Below are 18,491 nucleotides of genomic sequence, written 5' to 3' on the forward strand. Positions count from 1 at the left end.
TGACTCTGCCCATAGCAGAAGAAACTGTAATGGCTCTCTTTTATCAAGCCAGTGTGATCTGGGGAGTGATTTAGGTAAGTTTATTAATGTGACTAGCCAGCAAGATCACCTGGAAGAGTTCATTGAAATAACCAGCAATCAAATGCAAAGAAAATCCAAGTTGTGCTGTGACAGTCTGACTCCATAGAAATCCAAAATCTTTGGCACAGCAATTAGGTACATGCCTACAATCGCCCATAGCAATTTTCCTCCTACTGATTTCTCTTATTTTCATTTAAATTAATATAATTCCTTAGCTAAAAAAGAGAGAAAAATGTTAGAACATAATCTTTTAATCCTAATAGCAATAACCAAGTGTTTTTTCACCCTTATAGAGTAATTATGTATAACTATGTACCTCTTTGCTAAGAAAACTCACAAGTCCTTTAATCAGATTTTATCTTGTATATATATTCACTGAATTGAATTTGCATTGAGGGAATGTCATTTTGCTAAATATAATATTTATATTGCTAATGTTTATAATAATAATATTTATAATTAATCATGTAAATAATGTAAAATATAATAAATAGTACATTTACCAGATGTAATGAGTGCCTTCAAGCCAAGAAGAGAAAATTGTCTTGATAATTTTAAATATAAATGCAAATTATAAATTAAAGAAAAAAAAATCTATTCAGCTAGCCAAGAAATATCAAGCAAAATATAAGAGAATATAAATAATACACCTCATTTTCTAAGAAATACTTGTATGTAACTGAACAGGTTATTACCAAAACACAGAATGCTTTAGTTAATACACATTATATTGATTTCTTCCAAACTGTTCATTTCTAATATTAGAAAAGAAATCAAAGTTTTCTCTATTTTCTCCTATACCTAATTACCTATTAACTATCCAGTTACCTATTAAGCAAAACATAATTTCTTCTTAATTTGTTACTATGCAAACATTTTCTTCCCTTTGGTAAAAAAGATAAACAACAGGAAAAAGAAAGTAAGTTCAGTTATGTATTTCAGAAACAAGACTCGATCACCATTATCCGAATGTCTTTTTACACTAAATAAAACTAACCTTCAGTTGTTTTTATTTGAACATTTTTAAAATTCCTAATAAAGTTAACATAATTTGCACCAGAACAAGCCTCATATTGCTGATATACTAAATTTATTCTAAAACATTGCTAATCTATTGAAAATGTATGATACACTTTACTATATAGTACTAAAAAATGCTTGCCATTGAGCAAAGATTTAGAAACATAACACGATCAGTTTAACATAAAAATTGTGTCACAAAAACTCAATAAGAGCAGCACTTAAGTAGTGAAGAAATACAAGACATTCAATAGATGACAGACAGCATCATCACCAAATTTAGAGGATCTTGTATTAAACAAGTGTCTGGCTTTATTAAAAGAAAAGTCTTTTTAAGTCTTGAACTTTTGTGCCAACAATGAACATCTAACAGAAGAATCTAAGAATGAAAGTGCTTTTTGAGGTGAATTTTTTGGCTGACCTGCATACAAAGGAAAGACATTTCACTATCAATAAACTGCACAGCATTATATATGATTTCTCATTCAGAAACATATTATATAGCTATTGTACCATGTCATGGAAATAATAACATGGTCCCCAAATAAACTTCAATTATATAAAGTATTTCCTCTCATTTGCAGAATGATTGACACTGCTCCAAATTAAGGAACTGGTGGTGATAACAAATGAGCACAACTACTTTTTTGAAAGCTGAATTTTCTGCACTTTTTGTCAGTCATGGTGCTAAAAATTATATTTCACCAACTGATCATAGGATTGTGGGTCCTACGTTCCAAAAACATGTAAGTCCTTCAAAATTTTTCTAGAAATGCTCATTCGCTACAAAAATGTCCTGTTGATTACAACAGCCTACTTCTTAGAGTAAAATCACCACAGACATTGATGATAAATTATATCAAACACCATTTTGAAAGTGTGGCTACTGAAAAATCCCTTCCCTAAAGTGTGATCCAAATATTAATAATGTATCTCAAATGGTCAGAGAAAATAAAAATGTTTCAGTACTTATATAAGTAAAAGATGCTATTTTGTAGCACAAATCAATTAAATTGTGCTAGCTCTTAGAAATACTTCCAAAATTTGTTGCAGAAATGTGCTACACTAGTGGGTAAACTGAGGCTAGACATTCTGTATGGATTTTATTGATACCTGGAGCACTTTGTTCTGGTGTCAAGAGTTTTGATTATTTGAATTTGAGACCTGTCTTTACCATAACCATAAAAAATGAGTGTTTATTGTTCCCACTTGACAGATTTAAAAAAAAGGTTTACTATGTTATTGAAGTTCACTCGAATATTATCAGAGTTTGGATGCATATGCAGGTAAATCTGATTTCAATTCTTTACACTATATCACACTAAACTATCTAATTTATTGAATAAAATTGGTATTCAAAATAACTTTGACAAAAATATTCCTTTTTTAGACTATCAATTCTAATTTTTTCTATATGCTGGGTATATGAAATGTTTACTGGTCCTTAATTACCCCACAGAGATTCGGACTCCACCACTAAAACTTCACTTTTGAATTGCTCAGTTTCTTTGTTTGTAAAATGAGGGAATAAACTAGTAGGCTCCAACTTCTTTTCCATTTTGAAAATACACACTACATAAAGGTTTAGAGTACTCACCTCTAATATATAACCATTTCATCTGTTTAACAAACACTAGGGACATTCCTCAGGCTACAGTTTTGGAAGGAACATTTTTAAAAACAGAAATCAGCATAAGGCAGGCCTGTGCATTCATTTGTACAGTGTGGGTATTGCACAAAAGTGTTTGGATGAGTCAGAAACTGAGGGTCAAAAGTGAGTCAAACCCTGTACCTTCTCTACTTCCTGCACAGGGTGGATGCAGGCCAGCCAGTGACCCTGAGTAATGCTGAAGGGATCTACATCTTAATAAAGAATTTGTTTGTCGAGTTGGGACAAAAATATTAATGCAATGGTTCCATTATTCGTCTTTACTTCTGGAACTCGAGGATAAACCTCCTATCCTGAAGAAGAGCTCATTAGGGAGAAGACTTAGTAAATAAATATTGGTGGAAGAAAAAAGGGAGAAAGAGGAGAAAATGACCAAAAATAAAAAAAAAAAGTGTTAAAAGAAAGGAGAAAGTGGAAAAAGGAGAAAGGATTATTAACTAATCTAAGAAAAATTCCTTAAAAATGGCATTATTTTATTGAATAACTTTTTTTTGGAGCTAAAATGTGGGAAAACTGAAGCATACTCTTTCGCCTTCATTGCTGAATTATTTTTTTCCCTTCACTTTAAAAAACAATTTTATTACGACCTAAGATTTCCCATAGCTCTTCAATGTATAAAACATCAACTTTTGTTTTCACAAACACTAGGAAAGCTGAATAAAAAGTACCCACGGTTTAGATTTCTTTCTAGAAACAATTCATTTAAAGAAAACAAAGGAAAAAACCATGTGTAACAATGGAAAATACAGTTCATCCAACATTCAGATAAAATAGGAACACAAATAAGAACATTTCAGTAGTGGGGTTTCACCTATAAAATAAACTGTTTTCTGGGAAAAAGAAACAGATAACTAATGGAGTAAATGAACGTGAAAGCAAAAGTGACAGGTTGGTTTTGAGGGCTGAAATGGGCAGAATTATACTTATTTTTTTAAGTCTCAAATCAGACATAAGCAATCAGCAGCCAATAAAGAATGTTCTCTATCACTATTTACTCTCTATAGGTTTTACTGAATATCCATATGCTCCTGCATATCACAAATAAACACACGGTCCTTTTGAAGAACATCTGCTGGAGATTTGAGTTTATTCATTCATTTAAAAACCTTTTTTAAGTGTCTCTTTGTCAGACACTGAGCAAAGTGTTGAGGAATCAATGTTAAAATTCCTACTTTGCTACAGGGCATCAGAATGGGGAATGATGGAAGGGTGAGGTTGGGGTTCTCGTATTCTCCGCCAAAATCTGATATGCTATAATTTTATCATCTTGTGCATCTTTCAAATTTTCCTAAATATTTAATTAATACGTCTGGAAAGTATATTTAAATAATAATTTAAAAATTCATGAATAATGTGGGCTCACTGAATAAGGAGAAGATAAATTGGGAAAAATGCTATAGTAAGGAATATTTCAAATACACCTGTGTTAATGCCAACTACCCATGTACACAGCAATCATAACCCAGCTCTCAACAGAAAAGCACAGAAATGCCTATTTAGAGAAAATCTGAAGATAAAGTTAGTGGTTAAAAAAATACACAGAATACTGTTGACATTATTTCTATTAAAAAAACTAATATTATTGCCTCAGTGATGGTCATTACGTACATCTGTGACATTTCCAACTTATACTTCCTTAATGACACCAATATTTTATAACCATATTCTTCTACTTTAGGAAAATATGCATAATATTTTAATAAAATGTTTTCTCCCCTTAAAAAGTATTTTATAGTATTACGAACATTGCACATAAGTAGAAATATAGTTATAAGTAAAGCTTTAGTATGTTATTTTCAAGAGACAGCTTCCAAATCAAATCTTAAGAGTAATATTAAAAACTAGCATGGAAGCAAAGACAGACAGCAGAGAACTAATCTCTTCTTAAAAAATAATTAGACTGCGATGATAAAATCTCATTATTAAGTTAAACACATATTCTCTCTTTTATCTAGCTTTCAGTAGGCCAGCTTGTAAGAAAATATCACTTATAAGTTATTTCAAAGGGGAAATTAAATCATATTATTCTGAACTATCTATGATAAACAAAACTTTTATTCCTCGAAGCTCTATTTTCTTTAAATTAAAGCGATCTAAAAGGTAGTCAAGACCTAGAACAAAATGAATATTCAATACACTCGACAGTTTTTGGTACTGTCATCTTGGGAGGGGTCAGTTAAAAATGTGTTCTATGGAACGATGCAGACTAATTTTTTTTAACTGTATTGTATAAGTTGCAAAATGAAATGAGAGAATTAAAACTCAAAGTCAGAAAATTTCCAAATTTCCTTCATGAACGAGTTAAAAATGCATAACTTTACAGTATTAAGAATGGAATTTAACATGAAATGTGGCCACATGAATGCTATTGAACATCCATAATAATCATTTTCCATGAAGTTAGATACTTATAATCATGAGGTCTGATTAGCATGCTCTGGTTTCTTGCATGCCATGTTATCATTATAATCAGAAAACTGGGAGACATTTTCTCCGATTAAATGTAAAACAGATGATCACACTTAGGAAGAAAACATGTTTCACTGACACTTATATAGTTAAGATTACAAATACATATGAATAGTTTTATCATAAAGGAAATCAGATTATTTAGTATCCTAATTTTTTACAAGACCTAAATTATCAAACCCTCTGAGACAAGTTCAAAGAACACATTCTTAAAATGATACTATATATATCCAATGCTTTGTTTTCCACAATTACAGCAGGCTTTGGGTTTTCTTTTTCTTTTTGTTTCTTTTATTTACTAAAATAATAGTCCAACGAGAAAGGGAAATTTAACCTATTCCTGTTTCACCAAAAACAGTTCTCCTTTTATTTTAATCCTTTTTTAAAAATAATAAAACTAAAATATAATCTCTTAAATAGACAGTATTAACAGTGAATTTTATTTAACAGAATTACTAATGCTTCCTCAGCTGGAGATTAGTAAGTTTTAAAAAAAGATCTAGCTTTTCTGATACCAAGGAAAAATATACTTGTCTCGGTACAACTAGCACTATGAAAACAGCTGTTTTTTTTTTCTTAATGTAATTATTCTCCCTATCTACTACATGCAAATGCAACACTTCAGTTAGTTTACTTCTTCAATTTCCCAATTTACATGAGGACAGCATCTGTTATCTAATCACCCTCTTGCACATTCTCTATCAATAACTCACATGCTCACACACAGTCAAAGGTTATAGTAAATTACAGCCTGTATGCTAGTCATACTTCAATAAGTTTGATAAATTAACCTGACTGAAGGTCTGCATTATGAAATGTTGGCTAAACCCAAATGACCCCCTTTGCCTTAAATTCCTCCTGCGATTTTATTGAAACAGATTGTCCTGTTTAAAGTAAACCATCATAAAATCCAAGTATTCTATTCCAAATCACCCCACACCAGTCTTGCATCGGAAATTCCAGCGAAGAGGGAATTTCTATTATCATATATAATGTCAAATAGAATTCAACAATTCTAAGCTAAAATCATTCATATGATAATTTGATAAGAGGAAAGCCTTGCAAATCCCTCCAAAGACATGACTTGCTTCTACTGATTCAAGGTTTTATATATATTTTCCACTAGTTGCTAAGTAGTAGAAAGCACTAATTCTAAGGCTACATTGTATAAAATACGAAATGTGGTGATAGATTATCCAAAGATCATAAAAAGGGCACACTACTGTGCCTCTTATAAAGGACTCACATAGAATTATATGAAATATACAGCTGCCTCTGTAGTTGCTATGCATAATAGATGTAAATAAGTCTATACTAACATTCTTAGTAAAATAATATTTTACATAAATGTAAAAGACTTCTAATCTTGTCAGGTCTGATATATTCAAGGTCATATCACTTATGTGTTTGTTTTAAAGAGAAATCATATTTTGAGAATTAAGTTATTCTAGCCAGCATCACTTCACAGATGAAAAAAGAAAAACAAACAAACCAACAATTCCAAATTGGAATTCTAAGTCTTCCGCTCATTTTGCTAAAAACCATGAATGTATGAAACTATTTCAAGTAGCCTACTTTTTGGAAAAGCCACATACAAAATCAAGTCCAATAAATGTAGCCGGCACATGCGTAGAAGTGTAAGGCAAATCTGAGGATCCCGCCTGTCTGCATTGAGAGATGACCATATCACACCAGAGTAGACACATTTCTAATACATAATAATATTTGCAACTCCAAACACATTTATGTTACAAAAATAATACATAATGACTTTAGTTAGTTACTTTTTAAACTGCTTCAAGGAACAAAATCCATTCCTTCTGAAAGCAAAGGCATGTCTTAAGCACCACCTGATAGCCAAGATAATTTACATTACACATATGCTCTCTCTTCTAGATTATGCTCTTACCACTATCAAAACACACTTAAAAATAGGAGATATCCAACCAAGAGAAGATATCTAACTAATCCTTAGTTTGTTTTTATTTTCTTTACAGATCTACGCTATTGAAATTTTCTCATTTCTTCTCATAGATATAAAAAAAAACCTGTATTTAAATTTAGGAGCCCAGGTTATAAGTGAATTCTGAAAATACTTTAAATCATCATAAACATTTATCAAACTTCTTAGACCACTTGGAAAATCATCACTCTGGTCAGTGTATATTACTTTAGAAGTCATTTGAAGTAACAGCGGCAGCTTTGTGGCAAGCACACTGTTTCACAACCCTGGAATTTCTACTAGCTATTTGCACTGATCTTCAAAGACAAAAGGAGGAGCGGGCATTACGGGGCTCACCAGTTAGGCACCACACTGGGTGCTTCAACATGCATTACCTGATTAGGTTCTCATGGCAAACAACTTTATTAGGTAAAGCTGAAAAACAAAAAGGTCAGACAAACCCTTTCTAAATAATGGGATGGCATAGATATTTGAAATTGATCTTTACAGCCAACATAACAGAGATCTAGTTTTAGAGGAGCATTTTCTGCATAACACTGGGCAAAAAGTTAAACATGCTTGTATTATTTTCCTTAAAAATGAAAATCGAGAGAATACTATTGTAGGAAAAATTATTAAAATTTCTAGATTTAAAAATACACAAAATGCTTGATGTTTTTATTGTTTTTAATTTTCTCATGTCAATATACTTTTCAGCCAAAGCTCTCTTGGAATCATGCATGTGACTTCCTGTCTACTTGGTTCAATAATATGTAATATTAAGGATGAATTGTTGAGAATTACAAAATCTTTACCTATTGAAATCTTCACTGTTAAAATCTGCTGTTACTTATTCTGATACATCACATTTAAATGTAAATCCATTCCTTCCAACAACCACTGCCAGCACCACCACTATCACCATTATCAGTAAAACAAAAACCAAAGCTAAAATAAGCTATACCAAAAACCAATCTCGGGAGTTATTCAGGAGCTTTTGTTCATTTGTTTTCCCTCTCTTTTCTTCTGTTTTCCTTTGTTATCTTTTGTTTTGTTTTGTTTTCTCTTTTTCTTATTCATTCTTTTTTCTTTCTACTTTTTCTTTTCTTTTAGTGTAAAAGAGCCAATTAATTTCAAAAAATATATTTGAGAAACATAATATAAATGGACAGAATTCTTTTCCACACTGAATCAAATATCCAGCTTGTAAAACTTTCCACCCTTAGCCCCACCCCAAACACACATTAAAAATACATTCAATAACAATGGTACACCATAATTGCTCTTTTTAGTCATTGTTTTTCCAATCTTTAAAAATAATATCACACGAAAGATTAACTGCATTTTTCCTTCATTTCTGTATGTGTGAGTAAATGTGCACTAGAGACTGGGCACACTTTATACTCCTTTACATTGTCCAACATCACATATGGAAATCAGATTATTTTTCCCAATTGTTATTTTATTCCAAGGTCATGACTATCTATTGGCAGGTAACCAGGAATGGATGATTCATTGCACTGATGAAAATGTGGTTCATAAAATTATCATTTATATCAAAGATAGGCCAATTGTAGGAGGACAGAATGAGGATCCACTCTTAATCAAACAATAAAACTATGAATGAACATTATTAAAAAGGAATATGCTTAAGCCTATTTAAACAGAGTCATTCTTGTTCCAGTATCTCTGATAAAAGATATGTCCTACATTGAGACACAGATTTCAAGCTGGATTAGCTAGCTGCAAAGACATAGTTAAAATTTAATTATCTATGCCAATTGTTTAGGTCATTGGGGCACGTAATCTAGAAAGTATCTGTATGTGAAAGACAGACATTTGGGTATTTCTGACAGCCTATTAATGCACATTATTTTCAATACAATTACTACGTCATTCTGAAAAGTCCATTCAGGTCTATTTGCACAGGCTCCCAGACTTGTCAAACTGTTCACATTAGCTCCTGCATTACTCCCATGCAAGAGATGAACTAAGTCATCTCTTAGACTAATGGGAAGATTGGCTTAAATTTGACCTTGGCTCTTTCTTTATAATTAGCTGATTCATTCCCTAGGGAAAAGAGGTAATTAACTTACTGGTTCAGAACTTCCTTAGGAAAAAAAAATGTAACTGATTCACTTAAGAGGGCTTTCCTTTTTTCTGCAGCTCTAATGCAATCTCAGATTTAGATAGAAATGATAATTTATAAAATTCTTTGAAACATATTAGCTCCTTGGCTCCACACAACAGCGCATGACTTAGTTTAGGCCAGAGAGCCCTAAAGCATAGACAGGATAAACGATGATGGCGAAATTATAATGCCACTTGCTAGATAAAACAACACTAGAATTCAAGTTTCCTGACTCTCAATTTAGTTCTGTTCTCCTGACTCCACAATGCTATATCTATAAGAACGTTATAGCAATATTTCTAGTATAACAATGTTTCCAATTGAGGTAATATATTAGTAAAGCATTCACCAGACAAAAACACTAAAAAAAAAAAAACCTTAAATATAAGCATCTTCTAAATGAGGCATATTTTTCTTAATTGCTTAGAAAGTGAACAATCTCTAATCTAAACTGTAAAAGTATTCCCATGGGGAAAAATTTTTAAAGAGAAAACAAAATATGGAACTAATGAATACTAATAATACCCCCAAATCAAACTAAAATTATGAAAACACCAAAAACTGAAATGATTTAGAATAATAGAAAAGATACGAAGCACAAATAATTATGGAGTTACAAGTTGGGTAACTACATTATTTATCATCTAAATCAGGCAACTTTGAGGAATAAAATGGGTACTATTAATAATTATACTGGGACAACAGATATAAATCAAAATTGTCCTGGGAAATAAACAGGATATATGGTTACTTTAATTTTATGTTTTAACCAGCTGGGGTTTTTTTTCAAGGATTCTCAAGCATTTTTTTTTTTTAAGATCATTTTTTTTTTTTTCCTTCATTCCATCCTACCCCTACTTCTTTTACAATCCAGGAAAATATTAGTCAAACCACTTAACTCCTTCTTCTCTTTATGTCTGATTTTGTCTGGTAACTAGGACAAGAAAATGTTTATTAGTCTGAAAATCTTTAAAAGCTTTTACTTCTACAGTCTCAGGTTTAAGACCTCCGTGCTCTTATTTCAAAATGTCACGGCCAGAGTCCTGAGGAGAAATCAGCAGTCTGGTTTCTGCCTGCACTAATAAATGCTCTATATTTTAAATCACCTGAAACTGAACATTGAAAAATCTGCCACAGCTAATTTCAGGAATGTATATTATAAACATAACATTTTCTGATATTCAATATTTAGAATAAATAAGGAAATTTGAGGGGAGGGGTAGAAAAACCAGTCAATATTATCAATAAGAGGTTTCACTGCACAAAGTCTCATTAGGGTTTCTTAAGAATTCTGCATTAACTATTTCATGCTTAAAGCTTTCCAATGGTTTCTCATCTTTTTCTCTTTTTTTTTTATTAAAAATGATTGGGGTGTCACTGATTAATAAAGTCAAATAAGTTTCAAGTGTACAATTCAACAGTATGTCATATATATATTGTATTGTGTGTTCACCTCCCAAAGTTTGGGAGGTTTCTTATCTTCTATATAGTAAAGCCAAAGCCCTCACAAAATGTTGTGTGATTTCCTCCCATTCTGCCCCCAAACAACACACCCTCTTGTGAGCTCCTTTTTCCCTCCTCTCTCATCTTACTCATTAGGCACCTGCCAACTCTGAGATTCCCAGAGCCACCAGACACGCTGCTACCTCAGGGATTAAAATTTGCTCTGGCTGGAACACTCCCCCATGTGAGCTCCCAGGCTACTTCCTCACTTCCTGTAGGTCTTCCTCCAAATGTCGCCTCTATGAGATTTCCCTGACCACACTATTTTAAATTGAACATCCCCAACACTCTCCATTTTCCCTTCTAGTTTCATTTTTCTCCATAAATTCACTATTTGATGTACCATGCTATACCTATCTCTTTCTATCACATGCCCACCAGAAGACAAGGTTCATGACAACAAAGATATGTTAGCTGAATGTGCTTACCACTGTATTTCCAGATCCTAGAAAAAAAAAGACTGTTGCTAAAAATAGAGGCTCAATAAAATTTGTTGAATATATAAATCGACTAATAATATAAGAAATGTAACACTTAAATGTACTAAGCTCTCGACAATGGCACATTGGTCACAAATCTTTCCGCAAGCCTTGGTTGCCTAAAGATAATTTAAAATTTACAGTAAAAATGTTGGCCAGTTTGTAAATGTCCTTTTGGGTGTCTTTGAAATACAGAATTCTTTGTATTTCAAAGAATGTATTGGCTCCAGAATGTTTTTATCAGTAACAAGCACAGCAAATTAGAATTGTATTATGTGTTTAAGGATAAGTCTAAAAACAATGTTAAATATACACCTTTTATGACATTTATGAGGAATTTAAAATAGAAAAAAATGTATGTTATATATAAAATACTCATAGGAAACTATACATAAAATACTAATGAGAAAAGAAGAACCTTCCTTTTTTGCTTCTGAAACATCTGGGATAAATGTAGATTTAAGAGTGAGCACTTTAGGACTTGTTTCCATAGTGTAGCGGTTAGTACGTCTGCTTTACATGCAGAAGATCCTTGGTTCGTGCCCCAGTGGAACTATGGCCCATGGTCTATAGCCATGCCACCCTGAACAATCCCGATGTCTGATCTCGGAAGCTAAGTAGGACGGGGCCTGGTTAGTGCTTGGATGGGAGACCACCTAGGAAGACCAGGTGGTGTAGGCACAAATAATAATTATGTTAAAAAAAAAAAAAAAGTGTGAGCATTTTGTGTCAAACTTTATAAAAACACAAATATCAACATCAGAAATACTGGTAATCAAATTTTGAGTTTTCTCCATCAAAACATGAACATTAGTATATGAGTGTGGGGAATGAGAAAAAAAATGGTGGTGAACAAATAAAAAATTCATATTTGCTTTGAATACAAACTACTGATGGATAATGAGCTGTGCTATATAATACTGTAATGATATTGATGTTGAGATACCTGAAAATTTGAAATTTCAGCATTAAAGTAATGTTATTCTTCTTTCTATGTGAAGAAAATCTTATATTGGACCTGAGCACTAAAGGATTTTAATATAGTTAGTGAACAGATTTGTGCTGAGACAGCTTGGCTAAAACATGAGTCGTGAACTTTCTGAGAATCCAGGCTCCTTGAAAACATCCCTCCCCTCCCCTGCTCCCTTACCACACACAGTCTCCTCCTTTTCTCCAACTTTGTTGTTATTACATCCATACCTAGGTAAAATTTCTCAAAAGAAGTGATAAAATTAAAAACTTAGGACCGCCTGACATCTGCTATGTTTAGCTGGAAACCAATCGTATGTTCCGACTGCCCAGGCTTCCTTGAGACGGATAGTACAAACAAGATGGATAGTACAAACTTGAGACAGACAGTACAAACGAGATGAACAGTACAAACTTGTAACATGATGACCAAAGTCAGGGGCAGCAGACCATTGATATAAAGAATTTTGCTAGATGAATAAGTTTCTTTCAGGACCCTTTCAACAACTGTTATCAGCATAACAAGTCTAACTCAGTGAACTCACCAGTTTAGAAATAACTCTGAATTAAAGTTCTAAATGCACAGCTGTGTTTCTTGCACCAGGAAGTCATTACAACCTGGTACATCTTTAAGTGACAGTTTTACTCAAAGATCTAACAGGAAAATATTTTCTTGTATTGAAACAAACACATATATTTAGAGAAGGGTGAAATGCTTGCATGATTTTTCATATAAAGCCTAAGACTTCAAAATACGTTCCCCTTACAAGAACCTCTGAGACCTATTACCTCTCATACAACCCAGAAGAACATGATCACTTGCTTCATTCATCTCTGCAGCCATGGTGTCCTCTGATAGAAATGTTTGAGAAATACTGATACCAAGAAATGAATGTTTACAGATGCTTTATAATAAATCAGTGTTTACTATAAGCATTCCAAAAATAAAATAAATGTGGTCCTATGGATAAGTCCAATGTTAAAATACAGATGTCTGTAGGGTAATGATATATAGGTTTATACATTCATACATACACACACATATTTACGTATTGCATATACATATAAATTATATTATTTAATTAATATACATATACATTTATATACACATAAACTATATTATTTAATTAATATAGTACACTTATGGAGGGAAAATGCTCATACCATACTTAATTCCTCTTAGGCAAATAAATGCCCATCAATTTCTTAAGAGATTGACTGGGTTATGTATCATTTAAAATCCAAGGAAATCTTTCCTTATGTCTGACCTGTGCTTTGTCCTCATAATCTGTATTCTCCCCTCTTGCTCTATATGCAGGATTGTGTGGTCTTATCACATACAATGCTACTATTATTCATCGACTGTCTTCCTCTCACTCTGTAGTGTAATAGTTGAAAACGCAAGAAATACTTTATGGATAAGTGAATATTTAGATTAATACCTTACACACAGAAGACCACTCACACTAAGTATTTTTTGGGTTAACTAAGTAAATAAATGAAAGAATAAATAAATAATTCTAACTTCTCTTCATGTTCCAATCACACTAGTGGTGCTTTAAGGAGAATGAACACAATTCTTCTCATCCCAACAGGCCTTTCAAGGGTATTCTCTATTCAATGATTCATGCTGTACTTAACCAAATAAAGTTACATAGCACGAAAAATTTACTATGTTAAATAATTTTAAATAAATGCAACCTCCTTTTCCTGACTAAAGAACAAATATCTAAAATACTTGTTTTTCAGTTTCTTTTTCATGATAAGAATTCCCTAGTCACTTCAACAGGGAATTCTTGAAATCACCATGAGATGATTCTTTCAGCATATATCAGCATATATCTCCAGAGACACTGCTACAGAATTGTAAAAATCTCAAATCCTAAGTGGAGATTATCAATAGGTAGAAACTCTTATGAGAATTAAATCACAGTTCGAAATTATGAATGGACAGCATCCACAGTGTCTGTAGGAATCTGTACAAAGCATGGAATTTAAATAGAAACCATTTCGATTTTAGATATGGAAACTTAAAAACCAAACACTTAAATAATAAAAAAGTCTTGATTAAAGACACTATGCAATAAGGAGTTTTACATTCTATCTTTTCAAATTGTTTTAATTTAGAACTCTTTCATTTGGTTCATGAGAAATCAAAACAAAACCTCTCCATGTATATCTGGGAAAAAAATCCTTCATACCAATGAGCTGTTTTTCAAAAGATGCTTTTGTGAATTAGATGCACTTGATGAAATTCACAAAGAACCAACTATTAAAGATTTAAACTTTGGAACCAGGAGAGGGCCAGGGAACCCTAACAAAGGTAAACTCTATCCCTGGTAAAACAGAGTCTTTTATTAATCATCAGGGAACAAGAGACAATGGCAAGTAACTATTTTGAAAGACAGCCATTTAATTAGATAAGATCTGTAAGTAGATATTAACTCTCCAGAGGTAACCGGCCCAGGAAAGTCCAGTCAGTGCTCTCCCATAAGATACTGGTTTTGATTTTCCAATTAGCAAAGTAGAAGGGCTCTTTTGAGAATTTAGTTTTGATTGGACACCCAGCATGTAAACTCCTACCACTCCACTCAACAGCACTGAAACAATAAGCCATTTCTAATAGTAATGTTATATTAGCTTGAAAATGGCTGAAGTATAAAATAGAATGATAAATTGAATCTAATAAATAACTCTCTCTCTCTAAATATGTGCTGCAGTTGTACAAAACAGAATTTTTTTTTAGGAACCAACTGAAAAATAATTCCAGACAAACTAAGAAATAAATAACAGAGAAGCAACGATAAAATACTAAAAGAGTAATATAATTGTCAGAATTAAGATTATTCATTATTTTACACACACTATTTACATGTACATAAAAACAATACATTTGGGAGATAATACCTAGAGGCTTTGAATGAACTTCAAGTGTCCAGTTCCAAATTAAAGAGAGCTTGAGTTTTTAGACTAATTCTAGGAAGCCAGCTACCTATTGAGGGGTCTTGTCACTGCAAATTCCTCTGTGCAAAGAAAGTGACTGTCCTTCAGGATTCATTTACCAAGTATATCAGAAACAGATAAGCATTTGAGCAAAACTGTGATTTTGTGATAGCCTCTTTTCTCTAACTGGCACTTTACAAGAACCCTATTTGTTTCTTATTTTGATCTATTCATTCTTTGCAAACGTAAACCTTGGCTTAAATAAACAACTAGGGAGTTTGGCAGTCTCCTCTCAGGTGAAGAAAGTGAATCTAAAGGCAGCATTAACATAAATTGAGCCCTTAGGAGTTAGTCACAAGTTAGTCCAGTCTCTACTATAATCCCTGGGCCAAATGTTGAGTTAATTGCTCCCTTTGGTCTTATATATTATTCTCAGTATTGTTCACAAGACAGCAGGAAAAGGAAGAGGAGAAAAGGAGGGAACTAAAAGGTAGGTGGATGCTTTCAGAGTGATTAGCTGCTTTTCCAGGCAAACAGGACAAGAAAGGAAGGTGAGAAGAACAAATGGAGAATTAGGAAAGGTCCTACTTTTACAACCAACATCACTTCTACTTTAAAAATATATCATTATTTTATATATCTTTAAGGAAGAAAAAATACTGTCATTAATTTATAACTTCCATCAACTATTAAGACACAATTTCAGAAATGTGTGGGGAAAAATGTTCATTTTAGAATGGATGAAATCTGTTTCCTATCTTACCTCCCAACTTCCCCTCTAAACTTTACTCTGCCCTGTGAATTATCTGCATGTAACAGCATTGTCCAGCTAAAAAGCCACTGTGTCTCCCTTCTGCCTAAGTAAGATCTAAATTAGATGCTAATAGCATGCAAAATTTTTCACAAACCAAACCCAATTGGCTCTCTGGTCTCACCTGCCACTCCCACAACATAACTCCATCCTGAAGTCACTATGAGAATTTCTACTTTCCCTAAATACAGCATGTTCTTTTCAAGATGTATTCTGTGAACCGTCTGTCCCTTTCCATGAACTATCTCCCCTCCCCACCTTCCTCATCTAGGAAAATCCTACTCACACTTCATAATCCATCTTTCATGAAGCATTTTCAAAATACAGTCATTCCAAGGTGCATATGAGTGTGGATAATTTTATAAAAGTCAATTTCCAAATCTTTAATTCCCAAATCTCCTCTTTCTTAAAACTACTTCCTTGAGAACACTCTGGTTCTTCTTTCCCACCAACACTCCTGCCCCTTTTCTTTCACCAGTGTTCTTATCCACTTTGCAAATCTTAGAATGACGCATTGCTCAGGGGTTTAAAAATCTCCAGAGCATCAAGCAACTAGAGACAACTCAGACCTCTCTTCTGGAGGCAGAGGCCTGTGAGAGCAAAGCAAGAAGTGTGGGAGGCAGCAGTCACTTCATCCAGCCACTAACTCATGGCCAGACTCCATGCCTTTACCAATGCGTAGGCCAGACTATTTATCTGTCAGTCCATCTATCTTAGAATTAGAAATCAGAAATGAGATGCTTGGGGAAGGAGGCATAGTTTATTTATACTGAAAAATTAAATCAAACTTTTTCCTTCCAAAAGTTAAGTCTGATTTGGCTTATTGATTTGACAAGTGAAGACTAGCTATACTAATCAGATAATGTGGTGGATATTTTCCCATTTGAACTAAACCTAGTGTTGAAGACTTTGGTGAAAAAAATATATATATGCACATATATAAATATATATATTTAAAACATATATAAAATACAATAAACAAAAAATTATATCCTTTCCAGATGCATTATAATACTTACCATATCTTGCTGTAAATACTCATTACATGTCTGTCTCCCTCATTGGATTGTGACTTACTTAAAAAACTTAAATTGCTTATTACTCATCTTTTATTCTCTTAAATATTTCATTTATTCAAGTGTTTGATAAATTTCTGATGGGTTATTAGATCCATCAGAGCTATAATTAAATCCTAATTAAAATATTAAATTAAAAAGTCCTACTACTGTTGAACCAAAGAATCCCTCCCAACCATAAGTCCGCATTCCCTACTTTTAACTACCTGTCACGCGGCATTACATGCTAAAAAATTACTTCAATATATTCCATATCTTCCATAAGAGCAAAAGCTCCCCAAAGTGAAGACCGATATTAGATTGACCTCTGTCATCATCTCAGCACCAAGCGATGTCACCAACATGAACCAGCATGACCGCATTTTTCAGATCACTATCTCTGATTTTCTTATTTCTTACTTATTTGTCAGTTTACTTATTAGGCGGCCCTCTCCCCAAATTCACTCAGTATTTCTGAGTGAATTGCTAATTTAAAATTAACATATCAGCCTTTCCTCTTTAGAACACTGATACTTAATTTAATCTTACTGCCATGTGCTTTGGCTCAGGATAGAGAGGGTAATTCCTAAAAAGAAAAAAGTGCTGTCAGTATATGAATATGATGCCACTGACTCACCACGAGCAGGGCAGGCATGTGGAGTTATTTTTTCCAGTAGTAATGATGAATTGTGCTGACTGAGCCATTTGGTTCCTCCTGGTATCAATGGCACACATTTTTTATACAGCCTGCCAGGATTTAAGATATAATTTTTGGCCACTGAGTAGAGCTGGTGTTTTTTTTTCTTAAAAATATTGTAGCTACTTTACTCAAAGTGACATTATTAAGAGCCGAAATAAAATAACCAAGGGCATACGCAGTAGCAGTAAATGCTTAATCTCTTGTTGGGAGCCTTCAGACCTTCTGATCTTCTCTAATTCCTACATATGTGAATCAGTTTTTGGCCTCAATATCGTATGACTGACCACATGTAAACCAAATAGCTATGAGTTGAATTTTACGTGCTTTCCTTCCAACTGCTTACTGGTCATACCATGAATTGGCTTCATAGAAAAAGGAGTATCTCACTGCCTTCCAATTTCTGTATAAAACCTCCTTCCTAATACTCTTCAGTTTTAAATGTTTCATGATTTCAAATTTAAAATATTATTATTTTTTTGTTTATTCTGAAAATGCCAATTTTAATAACTGATGTAATTCCTTTTTAATAATACATATTCTGGTATTCCAACAACAACAAAAAATCCTCAGTAATAAATTTAAAAAAAAACTATAGACATCTATTAAAGTTTATTAAAATACTGTTTAAATAATTATATCTACCAATGAAATAAAATCAGCCTGTTCCTTTCATACTCATTTGAAGGATTTCATTGTAAATTGATATGCTTCCAAGGGAT

At 32.8% G+C, this 18,491-nt stretch overlaps 1 protein-coding gene across 4 annotated transcripts in view; it reads right to left on the bottom strand.

Moving 5' to 3' along the window:
• Positions 1 to 18,491, bottom strand: part of PPP3CA (protein phosphatase 3 catalytic subunit alpha) — a 282,030-nt gene that overhangs the window by 159,285 nt on the left and 104,254 nt on the right. The window contains exon 1 of one of the 4 annotated variants that reach the window (XM_025051776.1): positions 2,699 to 2,759. The exons of the other annotated variants lie outside the window; for them this stretch is intronic. Within the exon in view, the coding sequence (XP_024907544.1) occupies positions 2,699 to 2,744 (46 nt within the window). The 5' untranslated portion in view covers positions 2,745 to 2,759. Of the gene's footprint in view, positions 1 to 2,698; positions 2,760 to 18,491 lie in introns of those variants that run through there. 4 annotated transcript variants of the gene reach the window in all.

Source organism: Pteropus alecto, unplaced genomic scaffold, assembly GCF_000325575.1.
Source record: "Pteropus alecto unplaced genomic scaffold, ASM32557v1 scaffold5, whole genome shotgun sequence".
Lineage (NCBI taxonomy): Eukaryota > Metazoa > Chordata > Mammalia > Chiroptera > Pteropodidae > Pteropus > Pteropus alecto.